The sequence below is a fragment of the Sebastes umbrosus genome, chromosome 18 (genome assembly GCF_015220745.1).
Source record: "Sebastes umbrosus isolate fSebUmb1 chromosome 18, fSebUmb1.pri, whole genome shotgun sequence".
Taxonomy (NCBI): Eukaryota; Metazoa; Chordata; class Actinopteri; order Perciformes; family Sebastidae; genus Sebastes; species Sebastes umbrosus.
The window spans coordinates 5,893,181-5,908,312 of NC_051286.1; the positions used below are offsets into that span (position 1 = coordinate 5,893,181).

The 15,132-nt window shown below is 39.1% G+C and overlaps 1 protein-coding gene and 1 long non-coding RNA gene across 3 annotated transcripts in view; one reads left to right on the forward strand and one right to left on the reverse strand.

Moving 5' to 3' along the window:
- LOC119476735 (disks large-associated protein 2) overlaps positions 1-15,132 on the forward strand; it is a 110,621-nt gene that overhangs the window by 81,196 nt on the left and 14,293 nt on the right. Inside the window, exons 5-6 of one of the 2 annotated variants that reach the window (XM_037750217.1) lie at positions 1,406-1,625; positions 11,216-11,254. In XM_037750217.1, the coding sequence (XP_037606145.1) occupies positions 1,406-1,625; positions 11,216-11,254 (259 nt within the window). Of the gene's footprint in view, positions 1-1,405; positions 1,626-6,084; positions 10,950-11,215; positions 11,255-15,132 lie in introns of those variants that run through there. The other variant, XM_037750216.1, reaches the window with a different exon arrangement.
- Positions 1-15,132, reverse strand: part of LOC119476736 — a 115,103-nt gene that overhangs the window by 73,133 nt on the left and 26,838 nt on the right. The window lies entirely within an intron of this gene.

Here is a 15,132-nt window from a genome sequence, read left to right on the forward strand (position 1 = left end):
AGAATTAGAGACTAGGGCTAGAGACACAGTAACTTCATATCCAACCTCACACACTGACCTTTTCAGCTATCTGCTTTTTGTGTACCCTGCTATGAATCTATACAGTTGGATCAATTGTGCAAGTCTGTTTTGGACCTCCATGGTGGCACAAGACGTGGTTGCTATGAAGATTTGTGACACAACAGAAGGAGAAGGAGTAACAAGAGGAGGAGAGAGTGTTGTACAATCAGCTTACTCCTGCTGGTGCTAACACAGTTTAATAATAGTAGAAAAGTGTCTTTAATAATAGTGAAACCCAGCTCTCTTCTGTAATATAATTTAGTATGTTTAACACTGAAGTAATAGAGTGATGCAGGGATGACTTATTTGTTTAGGCCAATAGGAAGTTAAGTTAGCATCGCCATGGTTCCATTGAAAAAAAGCCAATGGGATTTTTCCATTGAGTTTTGGATTATTGTAGAAAATAAGATCTGTGGCAACCACACGTTTATAATACTTACACATTTTATTCTGCAAGATAATCGTCACAAATGAACACCACTTTTTATGATTTTTGAATTTTGAATGCAATCGCCAGAAGTAAAAAGCTAACGTTAGGCTATAAACAAACTACACCACGGTCGCACGACGCAAGTATAAACACAACGAGGCTGTAAAGGCGAACGAGTTGGCGCGATGACGTTTAGTAGTCTCATTTAGCCACTGCGTTTTTTAAGACACTTAAAAGCTTCAATATTCACTAGTGGGATATTTACTGACGTATTTTATATCATAGAACAAAAGGTTAAAATCTCTTAAGATTGTGTTAACCACAGACCTTATTTCAGGCATCTAACTAAAAACCCATTGATCTCCAGACGAGGGAACAGGAAGTGCTAAAACGCTAACTCATTTCTGGGTTTTAGGACTCATTCCTGCAGCACTTTATAAGAAAAGGCTAGATTATGTGGACGGAGGACGGGAGAGGACATGACAGGACAGAACAGAATTGGATAGATAGCTTCTTTTTATAGTGACATGATAAATGAATACGTCTTGTGTAAGCTAGAAGAATTTGTAAGGGGTTTGCTAGAGCTAAAAGATGAGGACTTGAGACTGCAGTGTTTTTGCTATTTTCCATGTAGTAACACACAGTGTACAGTACAGTACATCTTAGTCTTGGGGGTATGTGGTGAATGGAATGTTTTATAACAAAAAGTGAAATATTTTCCTGATTGTTTTCTGTTGTCATCTGCCTTTTTTTTCATTTGATCTTGACATTTATTCAGTTTAAGGTCGGAATGACAGTGGCATTTCCTTACGCTAACACTCCTTCATATTTGCTGTGCAAAGGGGAAGAATCAAAGTGAGAAAGAGAAAGGACGAGGAAAAATTAAGGACTGCTATTCCTGTTTTTGTCTCTCAGGTGAGTGAGACTGAGATCAATGGCCAGTTTGAGTCAGTTTGCGAGTCCGTTTTTAGTGAAGTAGAATCCCAGGCCATGGAAGCCTTGGACCTCCCTGGTTCGTTCCGCACTCGAAGCCACAGTTACCTCCGTGCAATTCAGGCTGGTTATTCCCAAGATGACGACTGCTTGCCTTCAATGACATCCTCCACTGTCACTTCAACTCTCAGATCCACAACAGGTAAAACAATCCCCCCCCTAAATGAGAGAGGGCTTAGACTACATATCCTCATACATCCTATACATGCGCACAAACTTGACATACCTACATATGTACAGTGGGGAACCCTTGAGCTTCAGAGATGCCGGGCTGAATGATCCCAGTTATTTTCTTTGGAAGCTATGGTGTGCGTGTGTTTGTTTTTTTGCCTCTGCATACTCCCCGATTGTTTAGATGGATTTGCTTGTGTGTTACTCTGCACGATTCACGCATCATTAGCCAAGCTTCTGGTCGGTCACTTGTGGCGTTGCCAAGCTGCAGACTAGGAAACGGGTGGGAGGGTCGCATAAACACTGAGATGGCAACACACGCTCACGGAACACAATATTATTTACAACACAGCACAGCCACATTACATGGCATGCCTAAGAGGAACAGGCCCTACCCTAAGCATGTTAAACTGTGGTGTTATATATGTTGTGCGAAGCGTGTGAGTTACTTAGGGAGGGATGAAACGGGCCAGGGGCAGGGGAGCGGTAGGTTGTTGACATATTTGTGTTGAGAGGATACAAGCCTTCCGCCTGTCCTCCCCCTGCTCTGTTGCACCAACGCATATGCTTTGTAACTGACCTGGTCATTGACCTCTTAATTAAAAAAACCCAATCTTGTAACCAATTTAAGGTAAGTCAACAACCTCTAGAGACTAGAACACGTGCACACACACACAAACACACATGCTGGTTGCACAAAGGAACCGCCTACTGATGGCATATTCGAGTTTGACAAGTACAACCTTCGTTTATTTGCAGTATTGTTGTATTGTGTTGCATGAAAGCTTTTGAGCAGCGGTCAAAATAACTAATGAATTGTATGTGAAGTTTATTACAGGACTTCCTAAAGTCGTCTCCAACTGCAAGTTTCCAACTTAGCAAAAACTTAATTTCATTGGTCATATTTTATTTTTAGCTACAATTACAATATGACAGTGGACCCAGACTCCACATAACATATTTTGTTTATGGACTTTGCATATTTTGCTGCTTTTTTAAAACAACATGCAAGGATTTCAAGGTTTTGTGCGACACAGTGCGAGCAATATATAAAATTTCAGGTTCTTTGTGCAAGCAGAGTCTTTGCAGTAACTCCCTCACTAAGTGCATTTGGTGTTTACCTGCAAGAGTAAAGCTATGAACCCTATTGAAACATTTTTCTTTAATTACGTGCATTTTTTAAAATATTATGACCTGGATTTTTATTGTTTTTGTACACTTTTCTGTCAATCTAATATTGGAGACATTTGCACTTTTACTCATTTTGTTGGGTTTTGTTTTCTTGTGCAATCTGGACTTTTGATTTTGGAATCCTTCCATCTTCAATTGGGTTTCCATCTACGATTTCTTCGATGTGACAGAAGTACTGAGGATAAAGGAGTGTTCTCCAATCCCACCGTCTTATTTGCTGAACTCTATTCATTTAACTCTCTGCTCCAAATCTGTCAGCTCTATGTGGACTAAAACAAAGCAGTTGACTGTACACTTTGTTGTGAATTTGTATTTTGAAGATTGGCACGATGCATCAATTATAATCTGTCAGATAAGGTTATAGCAACCCAGAGGAAGGGTTCCCTGGATGGTGATTAATTATAAACAGTACTGTCACCTCCCAGTCAAGCCATACTGTAAATTATATTTCTCCTTTGGTGTACTCTTTGCACTGTTCTGAGGGAATAGTGGCCTTGAAGTTAAATAAACGTATCCAGGCTACCTTGGCTAAGAAAAACATTGATTCCTGGAATCATGTTTTTATGTTAGTATTCAGTACTAGTTTATAATTGAATTGTAAGCGGCTTATGAACCAAACCCCATGTGAGGCTAGTGGACCCTTGAGTGGGGAAGGGATCCCATGATGCTCCATAGGGCAGACGAGCAGCAAACCCCTCTCCATTTGACCATCCATCTCTTGAAGGATAACCAGGGGGAATGAACAACTGGAGGCATCAGTGATGAGTGTTGCAGGTATTTTAATGTTGACACGCATACATATATCTATGTATATGTGTGTTTTTGCACTGCCTTCTCAGTAAAAATAATAGATATATAGAGTTTATATATATATAAAGAGTTGGTAGAAATATCTCATTATGTTATCCTAAGTAGCAAACACGGTTACAAACAACTCACAAAACCTCAGACGCTTTGATTTCTTCTTAAAACCCTGATATTGATTACAGTGATGAATGTGATGCTGGCTTTTGTGAGTTGTTTACCATGTCTCTATTTTAAGTGTGCTTAGACCACATTGTAAGTGTAAATGTATGAGAGATGTCCTTCCCGAACTTTTCGGAATGTTTTCAACCATAAAATAGCACTGAATGTTATCGCATTGCCACTGTCTCCAATCATTTGTGAGAGCAGCATGCGTCTGCTGTACATGTGTGAACTTTATTTTTTCTTTCCATGAAAATTTGACTTCTTTTAAAAAAAAGGCCACATGTGGCAGTCTAACCCTTGGCATTGAGTCTGTCAGCTGTCTTTGACTGTGGGATTGCAGCCTCTCCCTGGTGCAGCCCCGAAGAGGGGAGCGACCCCTCCCCTCACCGGGTTACTTTACTCCACATGGTCTAATCAGCCACCTTGGACCTGATATGTTCAATAGGGTTCATATCTGCTTCTTGACCCAGTGGGTTGTGATTCTTCTACTCCCTTTACATCTTTTCTTTTGCACAAAATGGCACAAAAATAAACATTTTGATACGTTTTGAGAAAAGGGTTCTCAGCAAAATGGATTCATGATTTGATAATGATTGATGTATTTCATGTTTAATTCCACTCTTTGCTGTGCTGTGCAGTGAAAAGATGGAAAGAAGCCTTGAGATGACTGAGAAGGCAGTGTAAAAACATTGGGAAAAGCCTACAGTATGTGAGTTTAATGACAATCGTTATTGTCTTAAGTTAAGGCACGCAAGAACCTATTTCAAAAAAGGTGTTGTGTATTCTGTACCGGCTCTGGCAGGAAGTAGCTCTATTACTTGGAGATGACCCATTTTCGATTTTCCGTAAAATGCTATACTTGAACACCACAGAAAGTTCATCCAAATATTTTACTGATAAGCAACTTCCAAAAATTATGTTGTTATGAATTCCACCAACAATATATTTAGATATTGATTTAAAAAAAGGACAGATAGTCTCTTATATTTGTAATTTTGGTAATTGGTGACACTACTCAGTTACCTCTTGGTTTTGCATAACTCCTACCACAGACTGTATATAAAGATGGACAACGCGTCTCCACTTCCTCCCATTGTACAAAAGTGAAGCCAAAACATCCTGGATACTGGAGCTGCTGTCTTGAGATTTTGATGTCATTTGGAGCCAGACTCTGCACAGTAGTGATCGGGGGGCTGAAACCTTAGTCTCGAGGTCCCGCCCACACAGCTGCCCGAGCCAATCACAAGCCAAGCACGGTCGCAGCTAGTTAAGCTTCGGTTATACTTTCCACAAGGACGGCCGCACGGACATGAGCTGACGTGCAACCGTGACAAGGAAACCTTTGGATCTTTTATACTCCGTGTGGGTTTCTCCTGGCAGCAAATGAACATTCTCAAATCTCTCAACTTTCTCCGCCTATCCGCGTCTGCGTAGTTAGAAAAAATTGGATGTGCACGAACAGGCCAAAACCTGCCGCGAAGGGCCGTGCAGACACTCGCGACCCTTGCGGATGCGGCAAGCATAAATCACGCTTTAGCGTGAGCCACTTAGCTGCTAGGTTAGCACTACGATAGCGGTTTGGCTAGAAAGACACAACAACTAACTATAATATTTCTATAACTACATTTATGATCAAATCGTGACTGTTATGGAAAGTTAAAGTTATATCTCCTCTCTTGTACAATTCCCGAGTCTCCGGCTGCGACTACTTCACTCAGAGCAGCTGTCATGACGTCACACCCCCTTTTCATAGCATCAAATAACTACTTAAAACCAAACTTATCAGAAAAATTAAAACTTGAACATACATTAGCATCAACAAGAACTACCTAAGATGACAGAAAACATCTTTGGGAAAAATTTGTTTGACATGTACTTTGACTTTTTAGTTCTGCTAAAATGGAGGGGGCTGGATTTATGATCTATACTGCAGCCAGCCACCAGGGGGCGATTGAGATGTTTTGGCTTCACTTTTGGGGAGCCATCATGTCGTCTATCTTTATATACAGTCTATAGTGCAGACGTAGTCGCTTTTGAACAGCACACCAGTCAATAGTGGGTGCTTATCCATGATTAAACGCTTCAATCTTTAGAACCAAATGGGAACTAATTGGGTCTGATCCTGTATGTCTTTGGAATTACTTGCCACTCGCATACTGTATGTTTTCCATAGATATATGTTCTAGTTCAGAATCCAAATCAAATCACACTCCAGCTGTTCCTTTCACTTTGAATGTCCTTCTGTTTGCATATTCAAATTTTTCTTCCAGAGGGATATGATGTTGTGGATGGGATCTCTTTACTAAATGACGACATGATAGAGGATGATGACGGTGCTAGCTCCTCTGCCTATGTGGAGCTGGAGAGGCTGGAGAGAGAGACTGCTGCTGCTCGCAGCCACCACAGTACTAGCTCCACCGTAACAGCCATCTCCGTCCCACCGGCATCCCCGCCTTCATACAGGGTCCCTTCTGCCTCACCCATAGCCTCTGAGCAGCCGGTCCCTCAGGCCATTCAGGCCTTTAAAGAGTCTGCTAACATGGTCGCTGCCTTCAACATGCAGTGGAAGGATGAAATCTCAGCGATGCGCTATGAACTGGCGGAGCTGCGCAGAGACGTCTGTGGGGAATTGAAGACTTTCAACAGCAACTTCTTCAACTTTACTCAGTGCTACAACATGTGGACTTTGTGCCGGGAGCCTTGCAGCGACAGCACCACACAAACGGACGACAGAGTGTCCGTAGGAATCCAAGCAGGCTCAAGTTGGTCTATTCGACAGAATAAAGAGGACAAGTCAGTGATGTGCCAACCAGAGCCAGCACCTTTCAGCATTATGGATTTGATGGACACGCCCCGAATTGAGATTATAGAGGGAACCCCTGAGAGCACGCCAGAGGGGTCAGGCAGCCCTGCCAGCCCACTTCCAATAGAGGATTTCCCATGGGAGATCACCAAAAGGCAAAAGGCCCAAAAGCAGTCAGACACAGTTGGCCACACAGGTGGTCACAGAAGCGCCAGTCTAGAACTGTGGAGCAGGAAGTACACCAGTGGGCCCATGTCATATCTGTCTATGTCATTCTAATCATTCCCATTCTACGCATACTGTAAAATGAGATGAGGAAGCCAGGGTAAAAAACCTTGACATTTACCAGGAAAGGCAGGGCAGAGCTGTTGTTAGATGTCCCTTTACTCTATGCAGACACCGAGTCTGTTGTCTCTTGAACAGGTTACAATGTTGTTCAAGCAATCTTTTAACAAGTGTCTTGGTTAGCCATGGAATAAAAGAGAGTGACTCTGTTTTACACCAGAATGAGGTGACATAAGAATGTGAGAGAGAATGTGGCTGATGCTCAGATCCTCAAGTGCCAACAAAGTGCAGCATCATCTTCCCTCCGCTGTCTTAAACACCCAATCTTCAGAGAAAAAGTCACTCCAAGTAAATATGATCGGAAATCTGAGGGTCATTTAATGATAAAACTCAATAATCAGCCATTGTAAGGTGAGGCATACGTTGGTCTAGCTCATGTTCATTCCAGTTTCTCTTCCTGTAGAAACATTCTCTTAAGCACCTGAGTATACTGAAAAAATACTGTGAATAACTTTATAAACCCTAGTTTTTTAATGAATGCATCAAAGATGAATACATTATTTATGAATATATTGATATATGATTTACTTTTGAGTTATTCTAATCAAAGCATTCCTTTCCCATGGCCTTCATCCAGTCTGTAGCCAGTTCCAGTTGAAATGGGCATTTTGAAGATTTCCAAGTTATAAAAGCTTTCTTAATAGCGAACTGGTGAACCACACAGCATAAAGAAGTAATAATATGATAAAAAAAAGATGACAACAATCTATAATGGAATTTGAGAAAGCCTAATCCTTTGGACTACTGTATGGATGACACTGTCTCAAGGCTTTGTGGACTTAGTCCCAGCTGGCTAAAATTGTTTACGATGAATCATCTGTGACTTATTAGTCGAACAGCATGTGGAGAGGAAACAGTAAGAGAGAGGAAACAGCGATCGAGAAGTATGAATGTATCGGCTTCAGTTCATTCTTGCACAAACTGCATTCATGTTCAAAACTCTGTATATGTATATAAATGTACCATTTTGTATATAGAGAAACTTATATTCAATACTTGTACTGTTAGCAGTTATAAACATGCTCATTTCTGACAGCGCTGAGAGGGGTTGTAGTAGTAATTGTGGTTCTAAACCAAACACAGCACTTTTTCCAGTCTTCGAGGTCTGTCTTCATTTATTTCCATCATGTTCATCATCCAGCTGTTTGTGCTCCTCATAATGAAGTTGGTAGTTCATACCGGTGTTTCGCCTATTGTTTTTCTTGCAGTGGTGACTGGAGGTTCTTAAATATGTGGTTACCTGTCCATTTTTATTTTAGAAGAAAAGGGAATAACATACTGAATTTGTTGTTTTTTGGTACATTATGTTAAGAGATTTGGACTACCATATTCACCTTTTTTAAATGCCACATTTCTCTAGTAATGGTGGACTTTTTTCATGCTGGGGTGGTTCATCACTGCTGAAAGATAACAGAGAAACATTGGTCCCTATAAGTAGACAATCAGAGCCACTGAGGGCCTCTACCTCTCCGACATGTCCCCAGAGGTGCAGTATAGTACCGCTGAATGTACTAACACCGCCTCACTAGTGATGGCTTAGCTGGGCTCCTGTCAAACCATAACGGGTGGGAGCCCTCAATCATCTGCTATATTTTGGCCGATTGCTCATTTTGTCTGTTAATCATAAAAAAATAGTTGCTCATTAGCCACTGGCATTCCCCTCAACCACTCATCTGGTCCATTGTCCCATTGTACCAACATGGCGTACCAAAGTTACTGTAACACTGAGGCAATGGAACTGAGGCCAACAACAAACATCTCCAAGCTTGACTTATCTTTGGACCATCACTGCAGCACAGGACCATGGGAAGCCTGTATGTAACAGACCCCTGACTGAAATGTGAACCTTTTCGAAAGGACTTTAAATAAAGGAGAGGCATCGTCTCTCACTTTATTAAGAGAGTGGATCTTCTTCCCCCCCTTTGCACGGCCAAAAGACAATACTTGCAGAAAAAAGTGGCATTTTGAAAAGATGATATTCATAGAAAGGTTGTACTAGAGGTAAGATCAAAATTAAAGTTGAAGCCACAGAAGAAGAAAAAGGCAGACATTTCCTTTCATTGCAGTAGCTCCGCCCCACATATACTGTTACAGTAACTCATTAAACATGAGCTTAAAACTAGCTAAATGCTTCATATTGCCTTGTTGATCTAATATAGTGTTACAGAGGAACACTATATTATTAAGGCATGTTTTGCTGGTAATTTTTTAGCAGCATCTCCATTACTCTTGAGGTTTTGGTACAACAAATAATAGGTAAAAGAAATAAATAAGTTCCACTGTATTGTTGCCATTCTCCACTATTTGCAATACAGAATAATAATTTTAAAAAGATTATAACCTATTTTATTGTTGTTATGAACCCAAACAAAACCAGTTTTGAGTTCCTCATCACACCGGCCAAAGGCTGGGTTAGCATAAACCATAAGGGATTTCAGTGAAAGGCATATAACTGTGACATTTAGCCTATAACCATTTTAATATATGATATATATGTATACAGTATATATGACTCTTTTTTTTTGGGAAAGGCTTGTATTCATATTTTTGCTTTCCGAATGATTAAGAGGGGATTGCAGTGGCATTCCTTACTTACATCTTTCCCCATTGTTTGGGGAATGTAAACTAATTTAAAGGTGCTGAAGACTGGCCAATCATGATGTCTCCAATCTACATCCATTCATTCTATGCAACTCCTTTGTTCTTCGTTGTATTCTTACGACATCTAAATATTTGCGGTTATAGATATTAGCTGTTTATGTTGAGCCTTCATGCAAGTCATCAATGCCGGAAATGGAATGATGTTTTCAGAAAATATTGGTGGCCCTTTTATTTTAATTTAATTTGATATATTTTTGCATGAGCTAGGGGCCACACTAAAGGTTGTTTTTTTTAGTGTTTCCTGGCAGACAGTTGTTTAATTCATATTTCTCCCATTTTAGCTTATATGTATACTAGAATCAAAGAGTTTAATGGTGAGATTCTTGCTTAGTGGTAGCAACCGTGTGCTTTGTGACATCATATACAAAAGAAATGAACAATCATAAGTGCCATCAATTTATTTACTGACTACAGCAAAATTAGAAAACAAAGCCTGTGATAATAATAATTGGAAATGCTGTACAAATGCTTAACATTCTTCTAAATTTATATCCAATTGAACTTGCAAACTGGTGATTTATCGATCCCAGGGAACTCACCCGTGCTATAAATAAGTTTAATCTAGTGTGTCGCGATCATTTCATCATTTAGCCCAAAGAAATTACCCTTCCCTTAAAACAAGTTGAAATGTAGCAAAAATACAGATATTGATCAGAGTACTATTTTAAAAATATATACATGAAAGATGTACATTTAACAAAGACTGAAGAGGAAATAGACAAAGGGTATTTAAAATTATTTTTGAACCATGCAACCATATTTTGTCTAATGAAATATATAAATGAAAAGTGTCTATCTTATATGTTACAGTATGTAGTCGATTACCCCATGAGTTTTTGTTTACATTTTGTTGTCATCCAGAGATCTGATGCAACAACTGTGCCAACTCTCTGACGTCCAGCTATAAGGACAAAGGTTTTTGGATGGAATCTGATCTCACCTGAACCTGTAACACTGCTTGAATATAAATCCTTTTCTACCCCTACGTCCTCTTCCTGCATTTATTCAAGGTGTTCTTGGAGAAAACATGCTACTCTGTTTTGCATCGATCATGTTGCAATTTTCAGGGAATCTCAGACTGAATTGTTTCGTGAATCTGACTTTGTCAACGTTATGAAGCACCTTTTGAAAACAATAGTTTAGCCTGCATTTGTTAGCTTATGCTTCTTATTTTGTTAAAAGAATGAAAACCGTATGTGATACTTTTGCTTTTTTTTTTTTTTTTTTTTTGGCTTATTGTGGTGTTTCTTGTGAATTTTCATTTACAACTTTTATTGGCCTTATGTATTTTTCATAAATTGATATAAAACAATGGATTAAAATGTTTATGATGTTTATGTTTATGGTAATTTAAATGGCAAAATGGGGGTCATAGCTTTACAATGGCATCCAAAGATGAAACTGACTTATAGCATTTAATAGTGTCTTTTGTGTCCATAGTGATCACACTTTAACACACCGCAAATACACAGCATGGGCCAGGCACAGTGTCTTTTACTTTGACCCTCTCAATGTGCATTGCTTTTCTACTAAGCTATCACCTTTTTGTTTTTGTTTGTTTGTTTTATTTTTCCTTTTTCCCCCCATTTTAGGCGCCCGTAGCTTAGCTGGGGGGCGGTACGGTAGGTCTGGTAGGGAACCGCTTTATTCTATCTTTTTTTTATATATGTTGTTAATGCAGTTTTTCATACATTTTGTCTGACTCATTAACATTTCCCACTAAAATAAGATATATCATAAGTTGAAGATGCTGTCATACTCACTAAGTATGTATTATACATTTAAATGTTTTCATCTGTTTCCACATTGATTCCAGTGGAATTTTCCAGATTATGTACAAATACTGGATAATGAGTTCAACAAAACTAAAAAAAAATCTGTTGACTACTGTCCCACATGTTGGCCTTGTGTTAGCACACTGGCATTTCTTGTACAATATCTACTGCATTTGAACAGAGTGAGACACGAGAATAACTGTTCCATTTAAAATCTCTTCTGCACAACTGGAACATAATTTAAGTGAGATGTGCATGAAGCCCGTTACGAAATCCATTAAATTATTTATTTGGTTTCTTTTCATTTGTTATGATTTATATTACTGTTCTGTTCAAATCCATTGGTATTAGTAGTGATTCACCCTCTTGCTTTAAACCATTGTATACATTTTCTTTAAGCGAACAGAGGGGAATAAAATCAGCACACAGTAGTGTGTCTTTATTTTAAATGTCCTGGCATGCAGCAAGGCAGGTTATGACCAACATAACAGCTTTGTTCTACAAACCAGCACAAATCAATGCCGCTGTTAGATGATATCGATCAATCAGGTTTTCTCATGCTCAAATTGTGGGTGATGGATTTAATATTCAAAATGATCACATGGTTGCAGATTCTGACATACTGAAGTAAATGAAATGGTGAACTTTTCATGCAATCTACACTTAATCCTACATACAGTATTATACTTGTAGTCAGCTATATTTGGTAGGTAGGTACAGTATCTAATATGGCAGTTATTATTGGTTCCATGAATAGTCTTAAACAGCTCATCTTGAACATATAATCTAATCTCTATAGTCTGTTCATAATGAAATGATTATATTTGGTGGCAAACTTTATATTCAGCTGCCATTGCTGTACTATAGCAAACCCACTTTAATGGCCCCACTTGCAGCAGAGCCCATGAACGGTGATATCCAATGGTCTGTCAGTTGTAGTATCTGTCCAACACTTTGGTTCAAAGCAACATATTAAAAAGATATTCAAGATTTGTTGAGATTCAGATCCCCAAAGGATGAATCCTAAAGTTTTTGGAGAACCCATGACCTTTCCTTTAGTGCCACCATAAGGCCAAAGTTTCTACGCATGGAATAGGCAGTTTTGCTTGAAACTTTCTGAGCACATGCTTACTCCCCAATTGAATGAACTATTTACATTTTGGACGGAGCGTTATTCTAGTGCGACTCTCAGACCAAAATATCATCTTTGCACACACAAAATAGTTCAACCTAACAGGCAGCTTACAATAAAATCTGCTCAGTAGATTCAATTCTTCCAAGATATTTAGCTTTTCTTCCGGTGCCACATTCAAGACAAACATCTTTTCAACCCAACTATTGGAAAGGCTCTAACAATAGCAATATGGTCAAAATGTTCTTTGTGTTGTCCAACACTTGTGACTATAGGGTTTAATGAACTTACAGCTTCTAGTTACTTTAACTTTTTCTTTTCTTTTTTTTTTATAAATCTGTGAAGGCTGGTGAAGGTTACCTTTTTTGTGGATTTATTTGGGGTGCTATCCACTACCTCATCACTGGGGCAAAAGGCCATGAAAAGCGAGTTTGTTGAAATGATACTTTCGGGCCATTGATTTGTATTGGTTTGTTGTGATGTATCATACATAAAAGGTTAATCCACCTTGCATCCATGGGGGCATCACCACTGTATGTATATATGTATGTGGCTATGAACAACATGCTTGTTTTATTGTAGGGCTCTTGAAAAAAGAGGCTACACAAACCTACTTTTTAAAATTTTGTATATCCAGCAGAATCAGCTGGAATCACTGCCCTATACACACCCGCAACAAGTCCTGCTAGTTGTCCTATGTCAAATCATCCATCCATCCATCCATTCATCCATTTATAGATCCATCCACTCATCCGACTTTGCTAACCACCAGTGCCATCAGTACACAAGCTCAATCCTAGGCCTGAGGAGATATCTTCACAATGGTTGGTTCAGGTATAGTAATTTAAATTCGCCTTAGTCAATACTCTTTTTTTTTTTTGCAAAGCACTGTGTTATTTTAGCTAAACACAATAATTTATTTCGCCTGTGGCAATACGTGTCTTTTATGCACACTTAAGAAAAAGCCATTTAGGTGAGCAGCAAAAAATGTTCAAAAGACAAGTCAATTTTAGGCTATTTCAGTGCACAAGTAAGATCTAATTGGCACTTAATCCTGGAGGCTATCACTGAGGAGACATTTTTACTGATGCAATGATGTGAGATCTACAGCAATCGTCAAATGTATATGCTTTTTTTCTCAGTTATTTTTACATTAAGGATGTTGTGATGTGCCTCGCAATGAACATTGGCTTCGTGATAAACGTTGGAGTGGGCTACATGCTAAATTCATGCAATTATGTAAAAGAGAAGCAATGCTTTAAACTTGTTCATCCATATACAGTATGCACTCACGACTCATCGCTCTGACAGCCAGGAGAACAAATTGTTAAAGAAAGAGAGAGATAATCATTTTATTGCGACTAGATAAAGCTGGAGGCGGTGACTTTAAGGCTTTAGACTACAATGATTTTGCAATATAATTACTAGAATATAGATAAAAGAAATATATTTTTTTCTGTATCTTTGCTAAAATGGAGTGAAGCTAGATAGTAACTCAGTTTTCATGATAAATTTGTTCTGGAGTCAAACAAAACATAAGAGACTTCACATTCACGTTGTTACATCTTCAGCCCCCATGCTCATGAATGCAGCTCGCCAGTCATTGCACGCCATTAAGCCACAATCCACCCTGACCTGAGTAAGAACAGCATCTCACCGGCCTCTTTGCCAGTCTGAGTCCACAACTATGGCAAGAACGGGCTCTGGCACAAATGGAGGGAGTCGGACGGGGAGGAGTCGCAGTCAGAACTTGTGCTGCGATTTTTTTTCTGAAATTTAAGTCTTGACCACAAAGGAGCAAAAAGGTTTGAGGGGCCTTGTTGAAAAAGCACGAGAGAGAAGGTCTGTTGAAATATTCTCTGCACCAAAATGATATTAGGTCACACTTTACGTAAAGTCCATGTAAGTACCGTATAGTGCCTATATAATCAATCTGGAATCTCAGCTGCACTCATCATGTTCACATGGCAGAGTGTGAACACGATAAGTGATTATAATTACATTTCCAGGAATTAGCCCTGATTATAATTACATGTACTTTAGGTGCAGCAGTGTACTTGCACTTCATGTAAAGTATGGCTTAAGCTCATGCAACCAATAACAAAAGGGATTTGAATGCAGTAAACATATAAATATAAGTGGGGTAGTCATACCCATTCAGTAAAAGATTTGAAAAACGGGAATGTGAAAAGTGGAACTCCACATGCTTCAGTACAGCATGCAACGCTTTTCAATATACTATACTGTTACATCACCAGAGGCAGTCAAGAAGTAAAAAAAAAAATAGACTGTCTTGCTTTTCCGTTTAAACACATGTTCTTTGTCTTGGTCGCTCAGCACATTTTGTCTGATTTTCTTTGTTTCCCTATTGTCTGAACCTCATTTCTGTTAGAACTACAAAAAAAATGCCACTTGACAGAGACTGAAATGTTCCTATTCAAGCTCATGTTTGTGGCATTTTCCTACAGTTGTGGAGTGGCTAATTCAGTAGTTGATTATAATGATTTGTCTGTGTCTCTTCTTCTAAGTCTTTGTCTGTACATGACATTTATTTGGCCTCATACTCCGAAAAATTGCAATGTTCTGTGTCTCTATGAGGAGA